The 24189-nt window shown below is 41.6% G+C and overlaps 1 protein-coding gene across 50 annotated transcripts in view; it reads right to left on the bottom strand.

The window, feature by feature from the left end:
• The window catches only part of FOXP1 (forkhead box P1), a 538949-nt gene that overhangs the window by 61601 nt on the left and 453159 nt on the right, over positions 1 to 24189 (bottom strand). For all 50 annotated transcript variants that reach the window (XR_014560509.1, XR_014560510.1, XR_014560511.1 and 47 more), the window contains one exon: positions 4332 to 4436. Coding sequence is in view for 47 of the 50 variants with exons in the window: in XM_083723838.1 (XP_083579964.1) it covers positions 4332 to 4436 (105 nt within the window). In the remaining 3 variants the exon portion in view is untranslated. The remainder of the gene's footprint in view (positions 1 to 4331; positions 4437 to 24189) is intronic.

Here is a 24189-nt window from a genome sequence, read left to right as displayed (position 1 = left end):
CAAAAACATTTTGTCCCCCTTTCCCCATAATAAATGTGCATACTGTTCACATGCTTCTTCTCTGCATTCTCCTGGGAAGAACTCCTCAGCAAGAACACACTGCTAGATCACATTCTCCTATGGGTGTTCTCTAGGCTCCATAATGGAGTAAGGTAAAGGGACCCCTGACCATTAGGTCTAGTCTGGGGTTGCGGCGCTCATCTCGCTTTACTGGCCAAGGGAGCTGGCATTTGCCCACAGACAGCTTCCGGGTCATGTGGCCAGCATGACTAAGCCGCTCCTGGCGAACCAGAGCAGCACATGGAAACGCCGTTTAGCTTCCCACCGGTACCTATTTATCTACTTGCACTTTGACGTGCTTTCGAATTGCTAGGTTGGAAGCAGCAGGGACCGAGCAACGGGAGCCACCAACGACCTTCTGATCGGCAAGTCCTAGGCTCTGTGGTTTAACCCACAGCGCCACCTGCGTCCCAACCATAATGGAGTACCCTGGAGCAAAATTTTACCATGAAAGCCTGCCCACCTGTGCTTTGCAGGAGAGGCATACAACTGGAAAACAAAGTCAGCAACCCAACAGCAACCAGAAAGGCGTTACATTATGCTGCCCTCTCACTTTCAACTGCCCCCCCCCCTTAATTCAGACATGTGGTTTATAAATGGTATGTGAATTTAAACATAACAGTGTCATAATAGCCTTGGTGCAAGCTATGATTTGGAAACCAATGCCAAACCATGGTTTAATAGCCTCCCTTTGGCAGTCCTTAAAAACCAGTTCTGGAAAGCTGCTGTAGGGTTCAGATATAACACTACAACGTTCCCAAAACAGGCAAGCTATGTGTTTTTGAGAAAATACCAGTGTAGAGTTTGGAAATAATGAAAACCTAACTAAACTACTACAATTTTTTTTAAGGTACTCAAGAACCTCCTGCATAGTATTCCCATATAGCAGTGACCCACATAGGGTTCTAAGAAGCAATTTAGTTTAAATTAAGCCAGCACAAATCACCCCTGTTCCATACTTTGCTTGGGAGTAGATCTATACCTAAGCCTAGCAAAGGGAAAACAAGACTCTAAAACAGAGTTTGACTTATATCATTCATTTTGCTGGCTTACGTTCTGCTGAGTTGCCAAGTCACGTGACCAAGCTGAACTGAGTTATGAACCAAAGGAAGTTCCCCTGCTCAGACACATCCCTCACGGCCTCCAGAACATCCACTCTTTTGTGGTTTATGCCAGCATAAGATCCATCTGTCTCAGCTCAACCATCTGAGCCCCAGCTAAACCCAGATGAGGGAGCTATGCTGGGAATCTGCTGGGTTTAGCAAGAAATCTGCTGAATCTGCGGTCACTGCAATGGATCTTGGGTTTGGAATCCTTCCCTCATCCGCCCGGGAGGGTGGGTTTCCCTAGTAAAATGAATCCATTTTACTGGGATATCCTAAACTAACAGTAGATTCAGCCCTGCACTTTCTAGAGCAGCTTTCCCTAATCTGGTTTTTTCTAGATGTTTTGGACTACAACTCCCACTATCCCTGATTATTAGCCCCTGTGGCTGATGAGAGTGATAGCCCCAAACACCGCAAGGGGTATCAGGTTGATGAAGGTTGTTCTAGAGAAGGGCAGTATTGCAAGAGTACTTTGACGTGGAACCTGTGGGCTGCTCACTGCCTTGCTGTATAGGAGGGCAGCAAGCCCAAAATTAGACACCCCCTCCCCAGCCCTTGTGCTGCCTTCCTAAAGCCAGCTAAGTGAAGCACTGGGGTTTGAGAAGTAGGCTGGAGGACTCTAGGATGCTGTCAAGAGCCCTCACACCTCCTTCTCCAAACCCAACACCTCGCTTATTACCTGGTGGCAGGGGAATGTCAAATGTTGCTGAGGGCCACCAAAAAAGGCCTTGAGGAACACATGAGGCTGCACGCTGGACCGCCCTCTTTTAGAGCCCTGCTCTAAAGCATGGGTAGGCAAACGAAGGACCGGGGCCAGATTCGGCCCAATTGCCTTCTAAATCCGGCCCGCGGATGGTTTGGAAATCAGTGTGTTTTTACATGAGTAGAATGTGTCCTTTTATTTAAAATGCATCTCTGCGTTATTTGTGAGGCATAGGATTTTGTTCATTTCCCCGCCCCCCCCCCGCCAAAAAAAATATAGTCCGTCGCCCCCCAAGGTCTGAGGGACAGTGGACTGGCCCCCTGCTGAAAAAGTTTGCTGACCCCTGCTCTAAAGCATCTAGATTGCACGGATCCCAAACTGCATGTGTTTACCCTACTACCCCTAGTTGGAATTATGCAGTGACTATTGGGAGTGCTTATTGCATATCAAATTACTACATGGGTGCCAAGAAGGTGCACACCTCATCAGCCCTCATGTACTTTAATTTCAAAGAACTACCTGTGTGCCCAAGAATGGCATTTATCTATAAAAGAAGAAAAGAAGCCCAGGGGCCCTGCTACTGCCTCCCATATTATACAGCATTAGATATTTGAGGCAGAGCATACAAAATCTGCCTGCATTTTTGTTTTCCTGCTGCAGAGAATGAGACCATTCTGTCACAGCAGTAAAAGTGGACTTGTTTTTGTTTTTCTGTATTCGAGGCAATGCAGGGTGTGTTGGTTTCATTAGATTTAGCAGAATCACCTGCTGGTAGCAGTTAGCTCTAACTGATGGTACAATTGCATGACAACCAGTGGCTGACTGCCTCAAGGGGTGGAGGGAAGAGAAAACACAGAAAACCCTTGTGTAAAACTGCAACTTATTTTGAAAAGAAACAGGGAAATGAATGTGTACAATAGCTTATGTATCTGCTGATACTGATAAGCATCCTCCTGTTAGCTGTGAGTGAAAGACAACTAGGATTGTTATTTGAACAGAATTTATCTTTAAAATCAAAGACCTTGTAGTGTTCCTTACCCTATGAACAAACACTACAAAATGATTACAGGTAGGTGTGTGTGTAAAAAACCACCCTTGGTTTTTTTCTTTTCTTTTTTCTTTTCTAGCCTTTATTATATTCATTTCTCAGAATGTAGAAAACAAAAGCAAGACTCCCAATTTCTTTTCTTATCTAGGAGAATTGAGGGCATTATAAAAGATTTGCCCCTTTTGAAAAATGCTTTGTGCCCATGAAATTATTGCATAAGCAATGTTAACGGAGTTAAGTTATGAAAGGCTATGAGGGTCACAGACAATATGGCATAGAACTGACTACAGTCGTCCCCCCACTTAGGCAGGGGGTTAGGTACCAGGCCTCCAAGCGCATAAGTGACAACCATGTTAAGTGGGGAGCATCCTCTAAACACTCTGTAAATGCCCTCTGCTGCTCTCTCTCCAATCCAGACCAAAAATACTGTATCCAAAAATATCCACAACTAGAATTGAAGCTCTGGGGCCAGCTGGAGGCTGGAGGATGTGCAGAAAAGCGGACAGTTGTATAAACGGGCAACATGTGAAATGTGGAAGTTAGAAAGAACACCTTTGTCAGTGGTAGTTTCCAAAATGACAGTGGTAAATACCAAAAAACAGACTACAATTTACAAAAATGGAATGCCTGCAGGTACCGTACCAAACTTGTCAGTAAGGTAACTTTTATACCGCATTTAACACTGTTTTGTTTTTGTTTTTTGGTAGTGAGGAGAAGTCTGTGTCAAACTACAGGGGCTCAATTAATATAATTATAATTATATAATTATATATATAATTAATATAATTAGAATTTAATTTAAGTAGTGTTGACTTTGTTTATTAGATACTTATGTGACACAATTAACGATGCATGTAGTTTTGCCAGTCTGTATTCAATAAAAGCAGTTACAAAATCAATTAAATAAGGAGGATAGACTCCGTTGCTTCTGTGTTGGATCTAAGGTTTGGTGAAAACATACCGTATTTTTCGCCCTATAGGACGCACTTTTTCCCCTCCAAAAATGAAGGGGAAATGAAGGGGAGCTGCCTGCACCCCGAAGCCTGGCCAGTTCCCCCCCCAAAAAAACTAGGTGCGCCCTATGGGCCAAAAAATACGGTATACAAGAATGACAGAGGACTATTGTAAAAACCCAAACACTACTGGATGCGATCTGCACATGCAGCAGAGCTGAACCCAGTAATCTGTTGATCTCAGACTGTGCTGGTTGAGGGAGGTCCTTTGGCAGTCACCCTGAAATGTCCTTCTGCCCAGGCTTTACTGAGGACAACACAACTTGCACACCATGTGTATTTACAACAGACACCTTTGACAGGAAGCCACCGACAGCAGGAGATGTTTTCAGCTCATCCGAAGGTAGATTCATGCTTAATGAAATATATGAAATGCCAAAAAATAAATAAAATATTCTTACTTTAGAAATGACTGGAAATCTTCGCATACTGCTTCACAGCCTGGCCATTTGCATACTCCGTGCCCATAAAGCGGATGGCTATGAGAGTGTTCTTCGTGGGATAAACTGATGGGGAAGGAAAAAAGCAGGAAAGCATTATTAAGGTGGTGCTTTGAATGACTTTAACTTGCTGCAGCGTTGAAAGCAAAATATGTAAGTATAAACACATTAAAAAATGAAATATTCAGGAACACACAATTCCATTTTGTTTCAAGGAAGCCCTCCTTTGAGCTTTACAACAGAACAGTCGCAAATGTGTTGGGATTGTAGCAAACAGGTTATGTGTGTCTGATTGATTAATTAATTAGAAGTTTTGTTAAGAACTGAAATAAACATAGGAAGTGAATGCTGGGAACATCTGACAGTGTAGCTTTATGTCTTAGATACAAAAAGTGTTTGAAAATTGCATATTTACAGCAGATGGAAGACTAAATACCCTTGAAGTTTATATCTAGCATCTTAAGTAACTTTTGAGGGTTATAGGTGCTCCAAAATACTGTGTAAGACAAAAAGAAAGAAAAGCACGCATATCTGTGTTACGGCATCTTTAACCCTATCACAACAGACCTGCATGATCCCCTCCTCTTGATACCTTCTTTGCAGTTCTGTTCATATTTCTTAGCAAAAAGTGAATGTTTTCCAACTATACAATTCATTTTAACAAGAAACGTAGCAAAAAGGGAATTCTGTCATTTCACTGGGATAGAAGGGTGCCATTAACAGCAGCACTGCTACCTAGGCCACCAAGGCAGAGCTTATAAAAAGGCGGTTGGGGTGGGAAGCACCTTTTCAAACATCGAAGAGTTAAAACTCTAGCAGGATTCCAATCAATACATAATGATTTGGCCACACTGCTCCAAGTCATGAGATGCTTTGATCCAGGCCATGTGGTGCTCAGGGAAATGTATCTGTTGCATTAACTGATGAACCATGTTCTGAAATATCTTTACTCAACTTCTGCATGAAAACGTCTTCAGCAAAGGAAATTATTTTTTCCTGACAATTTCCATAACCTTAAATGACTTTTTAAAAGAAGAAATGTCAGTTATCTTGAAGGGTGCACTTTTTTGTCCACATTCATTTCTTCTCCCAAATTGTTTTGTGTGTGTGTGTTCAGCTGACTGTCTTTGCCAGCTGCAAGCTCAAAAGAAAAAAAATGTAAAAATAAGAATAGACATGCATGTGTCTCTATCAGGCATTAACTACAAGTAGGGGTTGGAACCCCGATTCCCCCCCCCCCGTCATATTCAACACATATGAATATGTTACAAATCAGTGTAAAATCTTACTTCATAATTGCTTTTGGCAAACAACAGAATGAGCAATATGATATTTTTACTGGCTGAATTATAAGGGTTTTCATTATTACTTAGACATATATCACACATTTCCTCCAATATAAAGAACCCCAAAGCAGCATACAAAAACCAACGTGTATGATACACACAAACAAAACAAAACCACTATAAAATCGCCAATTAAATTCCATAAGCCACAGAGCAACCAACAGAGTAGCTGATCAGCAAAATAGAAAATGAAAAGCTCTTCAACCAAATGCTTGTTGATTTTTTAAAAAATGTATTTACTCATTTCTTAAAACTACTCACTGTGGGGGACCAATCACATTTCTCCACTATGGTAAATGCCCTGTTTCTTGTCACTGCCTCCTAAGGTCTTGTGAAGGTGGGGCCATGAGCACAGCCTCTCCAGCTGACCTAAAAGCATGTGAGGGACCGTATAGGGCAGGGATGGGGAACCTGTGGTCCTTCTAGGTGTTGTTGTTCCTGTCATCCTTGACCATTGGCCAGGGTGGCTGGGGATGATGGGAGTAGAGATGAACCACATCTGGAGTCACTTCTAATATTATATTTGGCTGGGGATACCCAGCCAGATGGGCAGGGTATATTATTATTATTATTATTATTATTATTATTATTATTACAACAAATTATTAACCCACCCACCAGCCCCCTCCGTGGGGAAGGGGGGACAGTGGCTTACTTTTGAGTAAACGCAGCTAGGCTAGAGCTGGAAAGGTGGGGAAAGTGCCTGTGGAGTTGTTCTGGCTGTGGCCGAGCATGTGCTGAGGGCGCCCGGTGGCCATGGGAGATGCCAATGGGCAGAAGCACCCTGAGGCCTTGATCATGCTCGATCAGAATCCTTTACACGATCCACGCGCTGGACATGTCTGGTCTAGGGCATCAGAAAACGTCTCAATGGAACTGAAAATTTCTCTATGCCTGTTACCCTAATTTTTCCATCACTGGAAATAGGTAAAAAGATGCTACACCTATTACTTTTCAAGTGCATAGGTTAATCTCCAAGTTGGAAATCAATTTAATTTGTAGTTTGCATAGCAGTACAAGAATCATTTGCCGCAATGTACGTTAATTTCCATCAGCAATTAAATTCCAGCCACTGGAAGTCCATCACTGAAATAGTGGAGAAGAAAAATTGGTTGGGAAAATGTTGCTGCAACATGTGATTCTTGGGCTGCAACAGATTCTGGTGTGATCTACCTAAATATAAGACACAGACTGTTGTAGGTTTGAGCTATCACATAGTTTTACAGTGTACCCTCATGCACATTTTAATCCTCCCTTTGCATACACAAAACCCACAGCAGGTCAGAATGTCAAAATACAGAACATTCATGCTGCTGCTGTTATTTTATTAAATAGCTCCACAAATGTGCAATGGCACTGCATGAAGTACAAGAGGACAGGTCTATGCCCCAAAGGGTATACAGTCTACCATCTGACGCATTAGAGATAGAGGAAGGAGGGGAAGAGAGGCATAGTAGAAGAGGAAGAATGTGCTGTTGTGTCAATTATGTGTACTTGAGTTTAGTTACTGGGAGGTTTGGGGATTATCTTGCGTGCTTTGTTAGCTTTGAGGTACTGGAGATGCCTTCTAACAGAGCCAGTGTCTTGTTTTGGAAGGAACACCAGACTTGGGCCAGGGAGAGGGGTATTCAAATCGTCACCCAGCCAGGAAGCTAATTGGGCAGTGTTGGGCCATTCACAATCATTCAGCTTAAACTGCTTCACAGTGTTATGAAGATAAATGTGGAGGGAGCGATGGGTAACATATGCCACCCTGAGCCCCTTGGAAGGATAGCCATCAATCAATCGATGCAAATCATATCCATGCCCCCTATATTGTTTAGTAGAGATGGCAACAACCTCTGTACTTTCAATAGATAAGAATAACAGCAAACTGTTTTGTGTGGTTTCTGGATTTGGATGCCACAATAAACTTTGACTGTAATGTAAATTAGCTGAGGCTCCTCACCAGGCTAGAACACTCTTCCCAGCATCCTCCGGCACAGTCACAAGGTGTTACATCTGACTATAAACTGTGATTAAACTTATGTACGCTGAAACAAGACAGCATCATAAAGCGTGGTATGAAGATGGGTGGTTTCAAACAAACCATATTTAAGATTGCCCACAGCTTGTGAAGTTTGGATGGCACAGCAAACTGTGGTTAAATAAAAATGGAAAAGAAAACTTCTGTATTCTCCCTGGTAGGAGTTGGAGGGAGCACAGGGAAGGCTAGACCTGTTCTCATCATGATAAACCATTGTTCATCGTGACATCCAAACTCTGACAAAGTCTCAATAATAAAATATTAGTCGGATAAAGTCATACATAAAGACATGTTATCTACGTGTAATCTTGCTATGTGATATAAGTATATTTCAATAAACTGTTTTTCAGCTGCGAGTAGTAGGGCTACAATTTTTAAAAAGAGAAGAGACCAATTTATTTCCTGAGTAGACAATTCAGCTTCATACTGAAGGTAGAAGGTCCATTTTAGGACAATCTCTGCTAGGGGGATTTACAGCTGATGTTATATCACACCCAGCTGTTTTTAAATTGAATATAAGACTGTGTTTTGTTGACGTTATCAACTGACTTGAACAGGAGAGTGGGAAACCAGGCACGCATATTAGCAGCCCATTAGGATCAATGAAAAAAAATTGTAGCTATGTCTGTGTTTTTTGTTTCAGTACCTGGCAGACTTTGCAAACATTTTAAAGCACAAGCACAAAAGCCACACAAATACAACAAGGAAAGGACAAAATGTCCATGTGTTCTATAGTTGCCAACTTGTAAATGCCAGTGCAAACCACATATCTAGTTCCTAATCTGTTTTTTTAAATATATCTAATAAAGACTAATAGCGCTCGCCAATTTTATGAAAACATCCCCTGAGCCCTATATGTGAGTGTATATAGAATTCTGCACAGCTGTGTTCATGTTATGAATCATGAACACTGCTTTCTAATATGTAATCTGGTGGCTTTTGCAGAATCCTAAAAAATCTTCATTTTCATTTTATATTTGGAAAATAACATAATTTGCATGCCCAAGATATAGCTGTAGTAACAAAGACCCCACTCTCTATATAAATATGCACCAAAAAATTGGGGAAATCAGTAAGACCCGTTCCCTTGTACTATCCAAAAAGGTTTGTAATTCAGAACTGAAAACAATCATGCCAGGACTATGTTTCATGTTTCTTGAACTATTGCCATCATGTGCTGACGGTGTTATTTCCCCCCCATACTCACAATTAAATTCCATGTGAAAAATAAAAACAAAACCATTTTTTTTGTGCTATTACTTGGGGAAAATAAGGGACAGAGAGAGACAGAACTGAAGTAGTACCAACAGCAGTTCTCAGAAGTCCTTGGATAAAATCAAGAGAGCTGCCAGTAATAGGATGTGTAGTTAAATGGGAACCTAAAGCCAAGATCACTGACCCCACACTGCAATCTCCTCTGCAATCCAGATGCAGCCAAGATTGCTGCCCCCTACACTGCGCAACAATGGAGAAATGGTGATGTTTTCTCCATTGGCCAGCCAATGGATGCTCTATGCATGCTCTAATCCACTCTAAATCACATTATGTGATAAACGCACCGGGGGGGGGGGGAATTCTTTTCACTTTATTTGAAGAAACGACCTAGTAAATTATCAATATACTGGGGCAGTGCCATATTTTGGTTCCTCGGTGCTTTATGCATGCTACATGACTCCTAATGAACATCAAGTGAGAAGGGAAGATGCAGGTTTCAAGACAAGGCGAGCTGTGATTAATATTTGCCAAGAAGCCGTGAGTGGCTGTAGTTCTTTGGCATGTGACTTATGTGCTTGAAAATATGACTGTTTTCTTTATACCTTTATGGCATATATGGGAATAAATGTAACATGCATGTTGCTGCAAAAAGCGTGAAACAATTTTTTTCTTCTCTCCCCCCCTCCCTTAAGAAGTTGATTGTTTCATATTGGCGACCTGCACCCACTCAGACAAGGCCTTCCTTTAAGCAGGCACACCAGAAACAAGATGCCCACACAAACAGGGATTTTAAAGAGGCTCTAGAAAAAATAAAATATTGCAACTGTAGAAGAAGTCTAAATGAACAGAGAACTGTATGTGAAATTACAGTGCGGATTCATGATTCACACTGGCCGAAAGAACAGGCGTGCTGTTTGAGCCAGATCATCATATTCACTCTTAATAACTGGAAAACACCTACCCATCTCTGGGATGTAGCGGAAAAGGTCAGACAAATAGCTTCCTGTATTCTACACACTGAAGAGTAACTTTGGTTCCAGGCCCAAACAAGACTTGGACGGGATCTCATCTGCTCCAATTACTATCTGTTAGGTGGGTCACAATTCAGAGCTGCAATCTGAGAATAATTTGGCAGGTGGTATACGCCTGTTGTTGGTGAAATAAATCTATTTTAAAATCAATATACCGGTTGAGACACAGGGGCAACTTTCACATACAATGGAATACACTCCCCACCACCACATGAAAAACAGGCTCTGGCTAGGAAACCCAACAAGGATGGAGCAGCCCTGAACCGCTAAAGAAAATTAGGTTCATAACTGACAAAACTACTGAGAATGGCTCTCTCTGTGTGCCACGTCCAGACAGTAAAAGCATAGGCATAGGCATAGGCGAAGGTGCGCTCCTGGCTCTAGAAATTGTCACAAGACATAGAAAAGCGGTAGACTTCTAGCAGACTGTTCAAAGATTTAGAGATTAGCATTATCCTCTTGAATGGATGACAGTAGGGCTACCAGGGGGTCAGGGGAAACAGTGGAGTACTTCTTGGTCAAAGGCAAGTCCATGTTCTCTGCCAACTGAAACTTCTGAACAATTCCCCAAGGACAGCCCTACATAGAATGTATTATAGCAGCCTAACCTTGAGGTCACTAAAGACATGACTATTCAAGTACGCACAATGGCAAACCACACTTTTCAGCACGCACGATAGCACAGCCTATACATTTTCTAGACCAAAACTGTTTTATAAGTGCACTACTGACTGAAAGAAATGGCATTGTTAGGTACCATCCTTACTGCATGTCAATGACTTGTAGAGTATGTGCTCATTTAATAAAGTATAAAGAGATTCATTTTTCCCTTCAATAGCTAGCACAGAATTAAAAAACAACAACAACCCTGAACTGTTCTTAATAGACTTATATCAATAAAAATACTGTTCTAAAAACATAAAGGCCTAATTATACTCTTAGACAGACCTTTAAAATTTCCGCACAACCTTCAGTGTCTATTCTATGATCCTCAAGAGGGTTGCAGAGAGTACAGCCTTGAATGGGTTTAGAAATGTAGTCTGAATTTTGTGACATGCTTTTTGTTGATACCACTGAATCTGTCTTCACACAGCAACACAAGGCAAAAATCAAATAAACAATTAATTTGGTATACCACCCTTAATCCAAAGATCTTAAGGAGCAGTTTTACCACTGCCTCCTTCAAGCAGACAGGGAACACTCCCTATTGCAGAGAGGCATTAATCACCACCCTGGCCCAGCCAGCTATCCCCTCCTACCTGCTAGTTTTTATCAGCCACAAGGGGCAAGGGTCAGGAGCACAAGTGGTCATCCTGACCGATCCAAGTTATCTTTGTCCACATCATCAAGCCTTACTAACTGAAACCTATCCAACACAACAGGACTAGACAGTGCTCTGGAAACCCCCCAAGATTTAACTGCTGTAACAGCGGAGTCAAGATCCTGGTGGATGCTAGTGACTTTATCATCAAAGTGCTTTGCAAACAAGTCACAGCGAGCTGCTGCCAGTTCTGTCATCTCCTTCAGGCCAGACTGTAAAAGGCCCCACAGTACCTGGAAAAGCTCTGCTGGATGGCACAATGAGGATGCAATGGAGACAGTAAAGCATGCCTTCTTTGCTGCCTTCACTGCCAGTAGGTAGGCTTGATGGTGAGCCTGTTTATTTGGACTAAGCTCTGGAGTATACCAGCGAGCCAAATGGGCTCCACAAAGCAGCAGAGGGAGTGCTCAGGGCTGTCATGTCAACAGCCCGAGCCATTCAGATGTTCCAAAGATCAGCCAGGGCTTCAACAGGAGCACCAGTCATATGAGCTGGAAAATCCCCCAGGGCCATCTGGAAACTTGTTGGATCCATTTAGCCTCTGAGGGTGGACCATCCTGATAGGTAGAGGTGGAAAAGTGCTGAAAGCCTAAATCTCAACAGGACGTGATCTGGCAAGTACTATACTGAAGTCTAGTATCTTTAAAAATACAACACTGAATGTTGACCACATGGTGAGAACATATACTTACAGTGCAGTCCTACACATGTCTACTCTGAGTTCACCAACTGTAAGCAGAGTCAATCTCAAGGGCAGGATGACTCTTCACCCTAGAGAGGAGGTGAAAGGCTTCAAAGGAACCTGCCTGTCAAGTCCATTGGGAAGAGCGACCCCTGCCATCATCAACAGAGAAGTCAATATTCCATGCTAGGAATAGTTTGACCACTATAGTCCATGCATTGGTAACCTTGAGGCTGGATTACTGCAATGCACTGTATGTGGGGCTGCCCTTTGGCCTGATTCAGAAGCTCCAACTGGTGCAGAATGTGGCAGCCAGACTGCTGATGGGGACACCCAGCTGACAACACGTGGCACTATTGTTAAAATATCTGCACTGGCTGCTCATCTACTACCAAGCCAGGTTCAAGGTCCTTGAATTAATTTACAAGTCCTGAACAACTTAGGTCTTAGGATACTGTACAAGACTACAATGAATTGGTCTCTGCAAATAAGCTGGTCAGCTACTGGGCATTTCACATAGGTTTATTATTTAAAAAGAACCTCTTCACACTGCAGATGTCTTTAATTTATTTTTACTACATGTGTCACATACCAATGGGTTACAAATGGTCATGTCTTAGTAAATGCTTGCATATACAGTGATACCTCGGGTTAAGTACTTAATTCGTTCCGGAGGTCCGTTCTTAACCTGAAACTGTTCTTAACCTGAAGCACCACTTTAGCTAATGGGGCCTCCTGCCGCCACCGCGCCACTGGAGCACAATTTCTGTTCTCATCCTGAAGCAAAGTTCTTAACCCGAGGTACTATTTCTGGGTTAGCGGAGTCTGTAACTTGAAGCGTATGTAACCCAAGGTACCACTGTATATATCACTCCTTCTATTGTTATGGTATAGCATAGAGGAAACACTCTGTCATGTAAAAGTGCACAGCATTCCCAAGATATTTGTTACAAGATGTTTTGAACAGGCTAATAAGAATATTCATCTAATTTTCAAGAATGTGTTCAGCTAATGTCCTGTTAGTTTGCTTACAGAGACTCAGTTACTGGGCTATTTGAAACAGTTTAAAGACAGCAAGCTTGAGCAATCTGCCAAGGAAAAGATGGAGCAATGTCCTGTGTGCCTATCATTCACTCTTTGTTGAAATGCATAGTTTTCTTGCCCATTATCCTCATCATCTCATTTTCTTTCCTCTTTCTGGTTCTAAAATCATGTTTAATTAGAGGATTTCACATCCCATCAGGATATCATATTCATGCAGAGACCCTGCCACTGGAATGATGGTAATTTAAATCTAGTGATTGTCAGCTTTGTTCTCCTTAAGAGGCTGAGCCCGTTGCTATTATTGGCACACACTATTGAGGTGGACAGGAGCCACAAAGAAACTTTGCACTTTCCTAGGATGACCATTGCATTGTAAGTACTGCATGTCATCCACTAAATTCAATGATAATCTCAACTGCCATTTGCTTCGTTAAAGTTAGGATCTCGTGGAGAGTTACAGACGTCACAACACAGCAGTCCTTGGTGTCCTGTGTCTGGAAAACCTGGAGCTTGTTAACATAAAAGAAAAGATGTATAGCACAGAAACAGATTTATTTTAATTTATATTAATTACCTACCGTTCAACCCAAGGTGCCAGGGCAAGTTAGAACAATTAAAACACAATTTTAAAAACAGTTTAAAACAACATGCAATCACGGAAATAAAGTGGGTCCAGATAGATAGATAGATAGATAGATAGATAGATAGATAGATACAGTAATGGAATGGGTTATTTCCGGGTTTCGCCCCTCGCGCATGCGCAGGCACTCAAAATGATGCCACGTGCATGCACAGAAGCGGCAAACTGCAACCCGTGTATGTGCAGACGTGGGTTGTGTTCTGCTCATGTTGTGAACGGGGCTCCGGAACGGATCCTGTTCGCAACCAGAGGTACCACTGTAGATAGATAGTATCAAAGGCCAGGGTAAAAAGGTATGTACAATGAAGATATTAGAATCATAGAATTGTAGAGTTGGAAAGGGACTCTGATGATCATCTAGTCCAACCCCCCTACAATGAGGGAATCTCAGCTAAAGCATCAATGACAGATGCCCACCCAACCTCTGCTTTAAAACCTTCCAGGAAGGAGAGTCCACCCCCTTCAGAGGGAGTCTGTTCCACAGCTGAACCATCAGAAAGCCCTTCTTGGCACTTAGTTGGAATCTCCTTTCTTGTAACTTGAATCTATTGGTTCGGGTCCTACGCTCCGGAGCAGGAGAAAACAAACTTGTTCCATCCTCCATGTGGCAGCCCTTTAGATATTCCTCTCAGTCTCCTCTTTTCCAGGTTAAACATACCCAACTCCTCAACCATTCCTCATAAGGCTTGGTTTCCAGACCCTTGATCGTCTTGCTTGCCATCACTGGGATAAGTCAGTATTCAAGACTAGGGTAACAAATTACAATACAGTGGTACCTCGGTTTACGAACTTAGTCCAGAAGTCCGTTCTTAAACCAAAACCTTTCTTAAACCAGGAGCACTTTCCCTAATGAGGCCTCCCGCTGCCGGTGCCCTTCAACCGTTCGGATTCCATTCTTAGACGGTGGTAAACTTCGTAAACCGAATCGTTCTTAAACAGGACTGCTCTTAAACCGAGGTACCACTGTATACAGAAACTGATTGGCAAAACAAATGCTTTCTTATCTGAATATAAACAGAACACAAAGCCCAGGAATCATTTAAGAAAAAAATGTAATAAGGATGTAAATCTGAGAACAAGAATTCTCCTGGGTTATGCAGCAACATTCCATCAACCCTAATAAAATAAAGGTTAAGGGAAACTTCTTTAAAATAATTCACCAATGGCAACTTACTCCATATAAAAAATACGTCTATTTAAAAATAGTCCCAAGTGCTAGCAGGTGTCTGCCAGACAGACCTGCCCTCACTGTCCTTTAGGGCCACCCCAACATAATTTACAAGACAACCTTCTCCAAAGCAGTCCTTTCCTTTCCTCCAGATCCATGTCTGGCCAATCGGCACTGTGAACTACATGTTCTATAGTACTACTACTACTGATTTATTATTTATACCCCGCCCATCGGGCAGGGTTTCCCAAGCCACTCTGGGTAGCTCCCAACATATTATTATTATTATTATTATTATTATTATTATTATTAATAATAATAAAAGCGATAAAATATCAAACATTAAAAACTTCCCTAAACAAAACAAAACAAAATCCTTCCAGTAGCACCTTAAAGACCAACTAAGTTAGTTCTTGGTATGAGGTTTCGTGTGCATGCACACTTCCCTAAACAAGGCTGCCTTCAGATGCCTTCTAAAAGTCAGATAGTTGTTTATTTCCTTGACATCTGATGGGAGGGTGATCCACAGGGCGGGTGCCACTACCGAGAAGGCCCTCTGCCTGGTTCCCTGTAATCTCACTTCTTGCAGTGAGGGAACTGCCATAAGGCCCTCAGAGCTGGACCTCAGTTTCCGGGCTGAACGATGGGGGGGGGGGGTGGAGACGCTCCTTCAGGTATACTGGGCCGAGGCAGTTTAGGGCTTTAAGAACAGCATAGTATGAGAAATGTACGCAGTATTCGGTTTTTCTAAGGGCAGGTTCATCGCTTTATGTGTGCAACATTCAGGGGATGGTTTGCATCTGTGCATGAGTGGAACATCACAACTCATGCATCATATTGTCTCACATCAACTCAAAACATTATGCTTTTCAATGGAAGAAATTAAAACGTTCAGCCTCTGATATTAAAGAGCACAGGAATCAAGTGAAGAAGAATCAAGTATGCAATCATGTGCATAAGTAGTCCTGTTTAGGCATTAACCTGAAAGTACAGTGGTACCTCGGGTTAAGTACTTAATTCGTTCTGGAGGTCCGCACTTAACCTGAAACTGTTCTTAACCTGAAGCACCACTTTAGCTAATGGGGCCTCCTGCTGCTACCGCACTGGCGGAGCATGCTTTCTGTTCTCATCCTGAAGCAAAGTTCTTAACGTGAAGCACTATTTCTGGGTTAGTGGAGTCTGTAACCTGAAGCATATGTAACCTGAAGTGTATGTAACTTGAGGTACCACTGTATGTGGACTGAAAGTGCACTCTATTCTCAACCCAATTTAGCTCTTGGAAGTTGCTGCTTGCCATGGGAGGGAAGATCTCACTGGCATCCACGAAAGCTTCACTCCCAACACTAAACAGCTGGTTTAGTGAGGCAGATCAGGCCTCCCCATGGCAGTTTTATACAGCTTCAACAGGTCTCCAAACTAAGGATTTAACATGCAGTTTTGACCTGAAAGCACCATAGCAAAACTGGGCAGTCAGTTGATGCTGCGAAAGAAACAGTAACATATATGATAAAAGGCATTCCTTCTGATATTTTACTAAAGCCTAAACAACTCCAATTTCTTCGTAAGTTTTTCATTGTGCCTGTAAAAGAGGAGTCAACTAATTTAAATTCCAACACCAATTTTAGGTGTGGATTCCTTTACCATTTAATTGTATTGCATTTCCCCCTCCTCTGATCACTTCAGTTTTTATTTCAATTTGGTACCCAGGCACCCGGAATGCAGAGCACATTAGAAATACTTTGACAGGGAGAATTTAAGACCCAGCATTTTCTAGTCATTTCATTGCTAACTAATGAGAACAATTTCTCCTTCCTTCTCTTTTTAATGTCTCCTCATGTACTTACATACTATCATCATGGCCTCCCATAGCCTCTATTTTCCTAGGCTCTAGATATTTAATTCCCTTTAATCTTAGCTCACAGCCTATTCCCTCCAAACCCTTTATCATTCTGGTTGCTCACTTCGGTATTTGCACCAGTATTCTTTTTTGTTGCAGAAATAAAAATCTTTCCTTCAGGTTTGTTCTTAGCATCCTAACTGGTGTCACTGGTGCACTATATTTTATAATTGGAATAACAACTTTAAAAATGTATAAGGTGATTAACACCAATATCACATTAGCCTTTAATAAAAAGAAGACACTGCAATTTCTCATCTTGCCTCCTCATACAATTGCTTCTTCCAAGCTGATGTTTCATTTTATACATGTATTTTGATTTTCAACTTCCTATCAGAACCACACTCTACTTATCCTTGTTAAATCTCATTTTATTCCTCTCTGCATAGTTCTCTAATTTATTCAGACAAAGTTGGATTGATTCGGTATCTTAGGATCACTTTATTCTAATTAAACTAACATTTTGCCTATTTTTCTCACTGATCTTTAACACAGAAATGCCTTATGCTCTTGAATATATGATTCATTTTGAGGACCAAAAAAAAAAAAAAAGCAAGAAAAAAAAAGCAAAACTCTGGCCCTTGTTCAACAGGATTCTTTAGAAGGGGGGCGGGGAACATATGTCTAACTTTAAGCAAATGAGTAATCCCATTAAATTTTGTAGTATGCATATGTCTGAACTTAAACACCTGCTTGTACATCAGACTGAACTGGAGAAGAGCACAAAATGGTCATATACTGTAGACAATATTTTCTACTGCACCTTAAATGAAAGGAGGGCCCGATTCTGCCAGCACTCCAGAGAGTAACAAAGCAGCAGCATTAAAAGAGATGAAAAAGCCCCAATGTCTAGTCAAATGGGAATCATCCCCCCAAAGTCCTATCACGGTACAAAATCTATTCTTTTAAAGGCAGGGCTTAAAAAAAAAAACCAATCCCATCTAGGTCCCATTAGAGAAGAACTAAAGTGGTGCAGCAGGGATAATTGGTGGACCACACTCAGAATTAAAAAGAAATTAACTGTATTGTTCTGTACACAGAAGTCCTACCATTTTCCTACAGCAGCAATCACATCAGCTCAGGAATCAGCCACTCCCCCCCCCCACTTTGTTCCTCTCCTGCTGGTCTTTGCTCCTCACTCTTCATAAGTGCAACACGAGAGGAATGAAAAATGCATAGCAAGACGACACCATCAAGCAGGTGTGTGACATGCTTTCCTTCATTTGCACGTTATAAAAAGCGATCTGATTCCATAGGACACAAGCGTCTCTATTTCTTCAGAAAACCAGCTGAATCATACAGGTAGTGTAAATATCATATGCTATTGCAGGTGCTGTGCTTTCTATTTGTTTGTGTTTATCTGAACAGCATAACAAATAATCACGCAAACACAGAACAACATTTGGCATGATAATGGCAATGTGGGACGCAGGAGCAACCACCCAGTTTTGCTGTTTTGTAAATTTTTAAAACCTTTTCTTGATATTTTTTTTAACACATCCTTCATGTTCTTCATTAAGAAATCCCTTTGACTATGTGTTTTTTTCCTACTCTGCTGCTGGATCCGTACTGCACCCCGGAAAGGGTTTTATCACTGGATGCCAAGATGTTTTCTAGAGGCTTCCGTGGAGATCACAATCAGACACAGGAAAAAGTTGAAATGAGGAGGAAAGGCAAAACACACAATTTCTTGTCTCTCCTCCTTTAATGAAAAACAAAGGCCAAATTTGTTCCAGACATTTTTTCACCTCAAATCTAAATAAATCTATTTTGAGTTAAATTCCACTGATTTCAACGGAAACTAGTTGTACAGAAGCACTCTCCCCCCCCTTTTTTTCAAACTACAGGCAATTTTGGTTAAGGAACAGCAGCTTCCAGGAGGCAATGATGAAGACCTAGAAACAGCACCAGTCACCTTTGACTTGCTAAACTGTATTTTCCTTTACACATGTGCCTTTACACATGCACCCAAAGTACATTATGTGTTTAAGAGCATGAAAGACATAAACACACAACCTTCAGAGATCTAACAAAATACAGTGGTACCTCGGGTTACATATGCTTTAGGTTACATACCCTTCAGGTTACAGACTCCGCTAACCCAGAAATATTACCTTGGGTTAAGAACTTTGCTTCAGGATGAGAACAGAAATCGTGTTCCAGCGGTGCGGCGTCAGCAGGAGGCCCCATTAGCTAAAGTGGTGCTTCAGGTTAAGAAAAGTTTCAGGTTAAGAACGGACCTCCGGAACGAATGAAGTACTTAACCTGAGGTACCACTGTATTTCAACTTTTGGGGCACTTGTACGCTTCAAGATGAGTTGTGTTAAAGCAGGGGTGAAGGACCTATGGTTCTTCCAAAATAGTTGGATTACCATTCCTTTAATTCCTGACCAGTGCCCATGCTGGCTGGGGCTGATGGGAGCTGCTTAATCCAACAACACCTGGAAGGTGACAAGTTTCCCAGCCCTGACTTACAGCATATAAGTAGGTAGGTCTGCTGTGATGGGGTAGCTGCTTTAATTACTCCTAGGTCTGCTTTGCTCATGCCTAAAAGCAGGGTATAGTGGGTTCAGGTATGGAGGGTCCTACATTGAAGGTGTGAATGGGTAAGGCAGGTATGGCGAAACTTGGCCCTCCAGCTGTTTTGCGACTACAATTCCCATCATCCCTGACCACTGGGTCCTGTTAGCTAAGGATGTTGGGAGTTGTAGTCCCAAAACAGCTGGAGGGCCAAGTCTGGCCATGCCTGGGGTAAGGGGAACTGATCCCTGATCCCCACCCTCCGGTACCTTTCTGCAGTCCATCACTTTAGGCACCCTAGCTCAGACTGGAAGAAAGCTAAGCAGGTAGGGGCTGAAGTTATAGAGCATAGGGAGTTAAGGCAGGAGAAGTGGCAGGGCTCATCATCTCCCCTTCTCTTCTGAACACCTTTCGATCTTAAAATTAGAAAATCTTACTTTATAACATGAATGGAGTAAACCTCATGAATAACCAACGTACTGACTGTGTCATGATTAAGTTTGGCTCTAAACAACCAGAGATACCCTTTGAGACTAAAAGCCAGGTAACCACGTACTGGTATGTGATCAAATAACAACCTGCTTAGTTAACCCTGCAGTACTAGGGAAAAATACACACAAACACACAAAAGGAAAACAAACAAACAAACAAACAATAAACCCGGCAAGATTTGGGAATTTTCTTGGGTATTTAAGAATTACACACACACACACACACACACACACACACACACACACAACTTGGATTCTCTAACAAAAGGAAGTGCATATAGCATAGGTTGCTGAGAGTTACAATTTTCCTTTTCACACTACATTGACCAGAGCACCCACAGGCACAGCTACAATGTCTTTTCTGTGAATGGGACAGATTGCCATATGGACGCAGACACTGAACAAGCTGTACCACTCCTGGCGACAAGAGCCTAGGGGACTGTCCTATATTAGCACCACCTGCGCTATGCTCTGGATTTGAAATGGCATTTAAAGAGCCATCAGAACCGTTAGCTTTAAATGCGCATGCGGATAGACACACATTGAAATTCAGATTTAAAAGAAATGTTCCAGCAAGCGTCTATTCCTTTAGGCACCTTCCTAAAGGAGCAGCTCTTTCTTTTGTTTACACCAGTCAGAAAAAGACAACATCCAACAGGTATAAGCAATTTTGTGCTCCGAGAATGTAATCTATTATTTACAGTTTTAATTTCTTATTCTATATGCTTTTGTGTAAGCTCATTTCATTTGGTATAAAATAGGACTGTAAGGAGTGTACCTACTAAGTACTAATATTAGCACTTCTTAAATAACTGCCAGAAACAGAATCGAACTCTAGAAAATAAAGGAAGTCAAGGAAAAGACTCTGGGTGATATCCAACTTGCAGCACAATCCTAACCATGTCTACTCAGAAGGGAGTCCCATTGAATTCAATGGAGGTTATTTTATTAACCAGTTCTAGCATTAAAGTCTGGTGCAATGGATCATGTTTATACTGCTTAAAAGTGGTCCAGTTGTTCTGAAGTCATTATTTTAAAGTCTACAATTCTGATACATTAAAAATCAATAGGGATTTCACCACTGATTTTTACAGGAACAGGATTGCACCCTGAAACAGAATACATAATATACGTGCTACAATGTTAAATAGAAGTCACCTTTAGAAGTGTGATTCATAGCTATTAAGCTTATTTAAATTACAGTATTTCCCTGTTTCCTCAGAGGTTTGTCTGGGTTTTGTTTAGTTTTTCTGGCTGCCCTGCTCTTTTTTGAAAAGTTAACATGTCTCGACACAACCAGTGAAAATGGTTAAACTGCATGCAAATAAAAATGAAAGGCATGTTTCTTCTCATGCTTTTAAAATTGTCTTATTTCCGTTTCACAGTTCAGCCGAAGTCAAGCACTTGGAACATCACATTGATTTACTTGAGGGGGTTAAGCACATGTTGAAATCTCTCCAGTTTGGGGGGGGGGGTGTCATAAAATTGTGTAACACTGAGCGGATTGTGCCCATGTAATCTAGTTCTGCGATGGATGGGGTTACAAAACATTTGTCTCCACAGATAGCATAGCTTGTTTGCAAATTTGGCTGGAGAGCTAAATCAGATTTATGTATACACAATAGCTGTAAGCCACCAGCAACCAGTATGCAAAAACACCAGCAAGTTATATTAGAGACACATGTAAGTATCTTAGTGGCAAGAAAAGGGTGGCAATATACAAAGCACTCAGATATCTGTTGGCCAGATGGAAGTATAAAACAATACATATGCTAAAATTTGGAAAAGTTCTGTTCAGCGTCTGCCAAGATTCACCCAGTCTATTTAAAGTGCCTTTGGATATACTGCTTTGGATATAGTGCTTAGAAAATGGAATAAATGATAATTATTACATCTGACCAGAAACCAGTGAACCATTCCAGTTCAGAAGTTCTCTAGTGTCAGGTCAGATTCCTGAGAACTATAAAGTGACAAACCTAACACTCTCATCCGAAGAACAGCCATGTGATGTAAGAAGCAATTACAGACTGGTTAGCTTAACATCACTTGAGGATGCAAGGTGGGAGGAAGGGGAAAGGAGGGGTGGGAATGAAGATGCACAATTTTGCAGAATTCAACATGGGAATGCACTAGAACGCCTAATGTGATTAAAGGTTTTCAACATGGACTGATGAGAAAGAGGTCAGTTGTAACTAATTTGTTGGAGATCTTGAGAAATATGATTGCCATGCTAAAAGGTAAGCTGGTGGAGAAGTGAGCTGGTGGGAGACACTATGAAATAATAATTTAGCTGATTGAGAATATAAATGTTTTGAAAAAGGTTTGTAAACTTTTTTAAAAAAATAAAAGCAATGAAATACCTATGGGAAACAGAAAGAGGTAGGTGCATAATTCAAAAAAGATGACCCAACTCTTAAAAATGAAAGCGATTGGAAAAGTAACAGTCATTTGTTCAAGTGCTAGTGAGGATCATAGAAACATAGGCTGGGTTTCTAAACTCTTACATCACCTTGGCTAGCCTGCACATTCTCCAGTTTATCGATACCCTCCTTAAATTGTGGCACCCGGAACTGGACATATAATTCCAGGTGCGGTCTGACCAAGGCAGAATAGAGCGGTACTACTGTATTACTATCACAGAATAGAGTGGGCATTTGTTTTATTATGGCAACATTGAGAAGGCATTTTTTATGAAGTGCCCAATGCTTAACCATGAGTTAGTATTCTGAGAATGAGCCACAGTGCCACACAGGCTCTTGAGCTCACACTCTCTCTCTTCTCTCTCCAGTGTGGACATGAAGAAGAGATTGGGAACTTCTCCTTCTGCATTATGCCCAAATCCTAAATTGTGATTAATCTATGATCCATGAAAACAAGCCAGCTTTCTTATATTGGCTTTGGTGGCTTGTTTCCACTGTGGCTTGCTTTTACTGCCCATAGTTGAAGATTAACTGCAGTTTGTAATGTTAAGCCATGGTTTAGCACAGCTTTCCTGCTCCCTGCTGGAAAATGTTTGCACCCATCAAACTATCAAACAAGAGGCAGGGATGGACCAACTAAGTTCTACACACAGTAGATGCACAGAAATTAATGAACCTAAATTATTAGTATTGTGTATTAACTTCAGTTGGGCCTCCTCTGAGTAGGACCAGCATTGGATGCAACCCACAGTCGCAACCCAACTTCATGAAGTGCAACCATTGTTGCAAAGATTTGTACCAAGTGGTGGGATTTATTTATTTTTTGCACAATGAGGCAAAAAATTTTGATCAGCCCAGAATTCTAAGGCCCACAGAATAAGGTACAATAATTCAGAAGTCATGTTTATAGAGGCATCTCCTCTATATGTTAAAAGACAATGCAATTTATGTCTAACTCCTGATTTCTCCCCCCTGGTAAATAGAACCAAAATGAACTGGCAATCACTTTATAAACAATTAGATTACCTCAGAAAGTGGGAGATGTGAGCTAGCTATCTCCTGCCTAAGTTAGATAACTAGTATCCAAACTGCTGCATCTACAAGCGATCACAACTTCCTTTTTGATTATCTTACGCAAAAATATACATCAATCACACTCAGACTTCGTATGTAGCCTTCCTATATCTCAAGTCTGCCTTTGACACTATACCAAAAGAGGTGTTTTGGGAAAGACTTGAGGAGTTGCAAACAGATAAACATCTTCTGTTTTGTATACAGGCTCTCTATACCAACACGTCCTTTAAAGTCAGGTTGAGTGTCCTTGGGGAAATCTCTGATTCCCGCAAATTATGAAGGGCATCTTCGAAGATGTAGCCATCTCCTTTTCAACTTGCATATAGGGTGTGGTTACACAGTTGTTTCTAAATATAAGCCCCCACCCCAGAAATAAAAACATTTCAACCCTGCTTTATGCGGATGAAAAAATGCTGATGAATTTAATACAAAAAAGATTTTAACAAATTTCCCAGACTTTATAATTACTGTAAAAGTGAAGGCTTGAAGCCTAGATATCTAACAACCCAAATGGTCGTTTTACACTTGCTTCAGTTTAGTATCTGAGGAGACAATATAGCTGGCCTACTGCGGTGGAATGGACGGAAGGTTGCCTGCTCTTGATGGAGTTACTTGCCCCCTGAAGGACTGGGTATACAGGTTGGGGGTACCCTTTGCTGTCACTTGAGGCTCAGGTGGCCTCAGCAGCATGGACTGCCTTCCATCAGCTTTGACTGGTAGTCCAGCTGCATCCCTATCCGGACAGGGATAGCCTAACGTCTGCCATCTATGATCTGGAAACCTCTAGGTTAAAATACTTCAACGTGTTATGTGTAGCCTCTGAAGATGGTTTGGAAGTGACAGCTGGTGCAGAATTTGGTGGCCATGCTGCTCACCAAGGTGAAACGTTTCGAGCATATTACACCGTTCCTGACCTGACTGCACTGGCTGCCATTTAGTTTCCA

This window comes from Podarcis gaigeae, assembly GCF_964106915.1.
Source record: "Podarcis gaigeae genome assembly, chromosome: 2".
Lineage (NCBI taxonomy): Eukaryota > Metazoa > Chordata > Lepidosauria > Squamata > Lacertidae > Podarcis > Podarcis gaigeae.
This window is presented reverse-complemented; position numbering and strand designations above follow the sequence as displayed.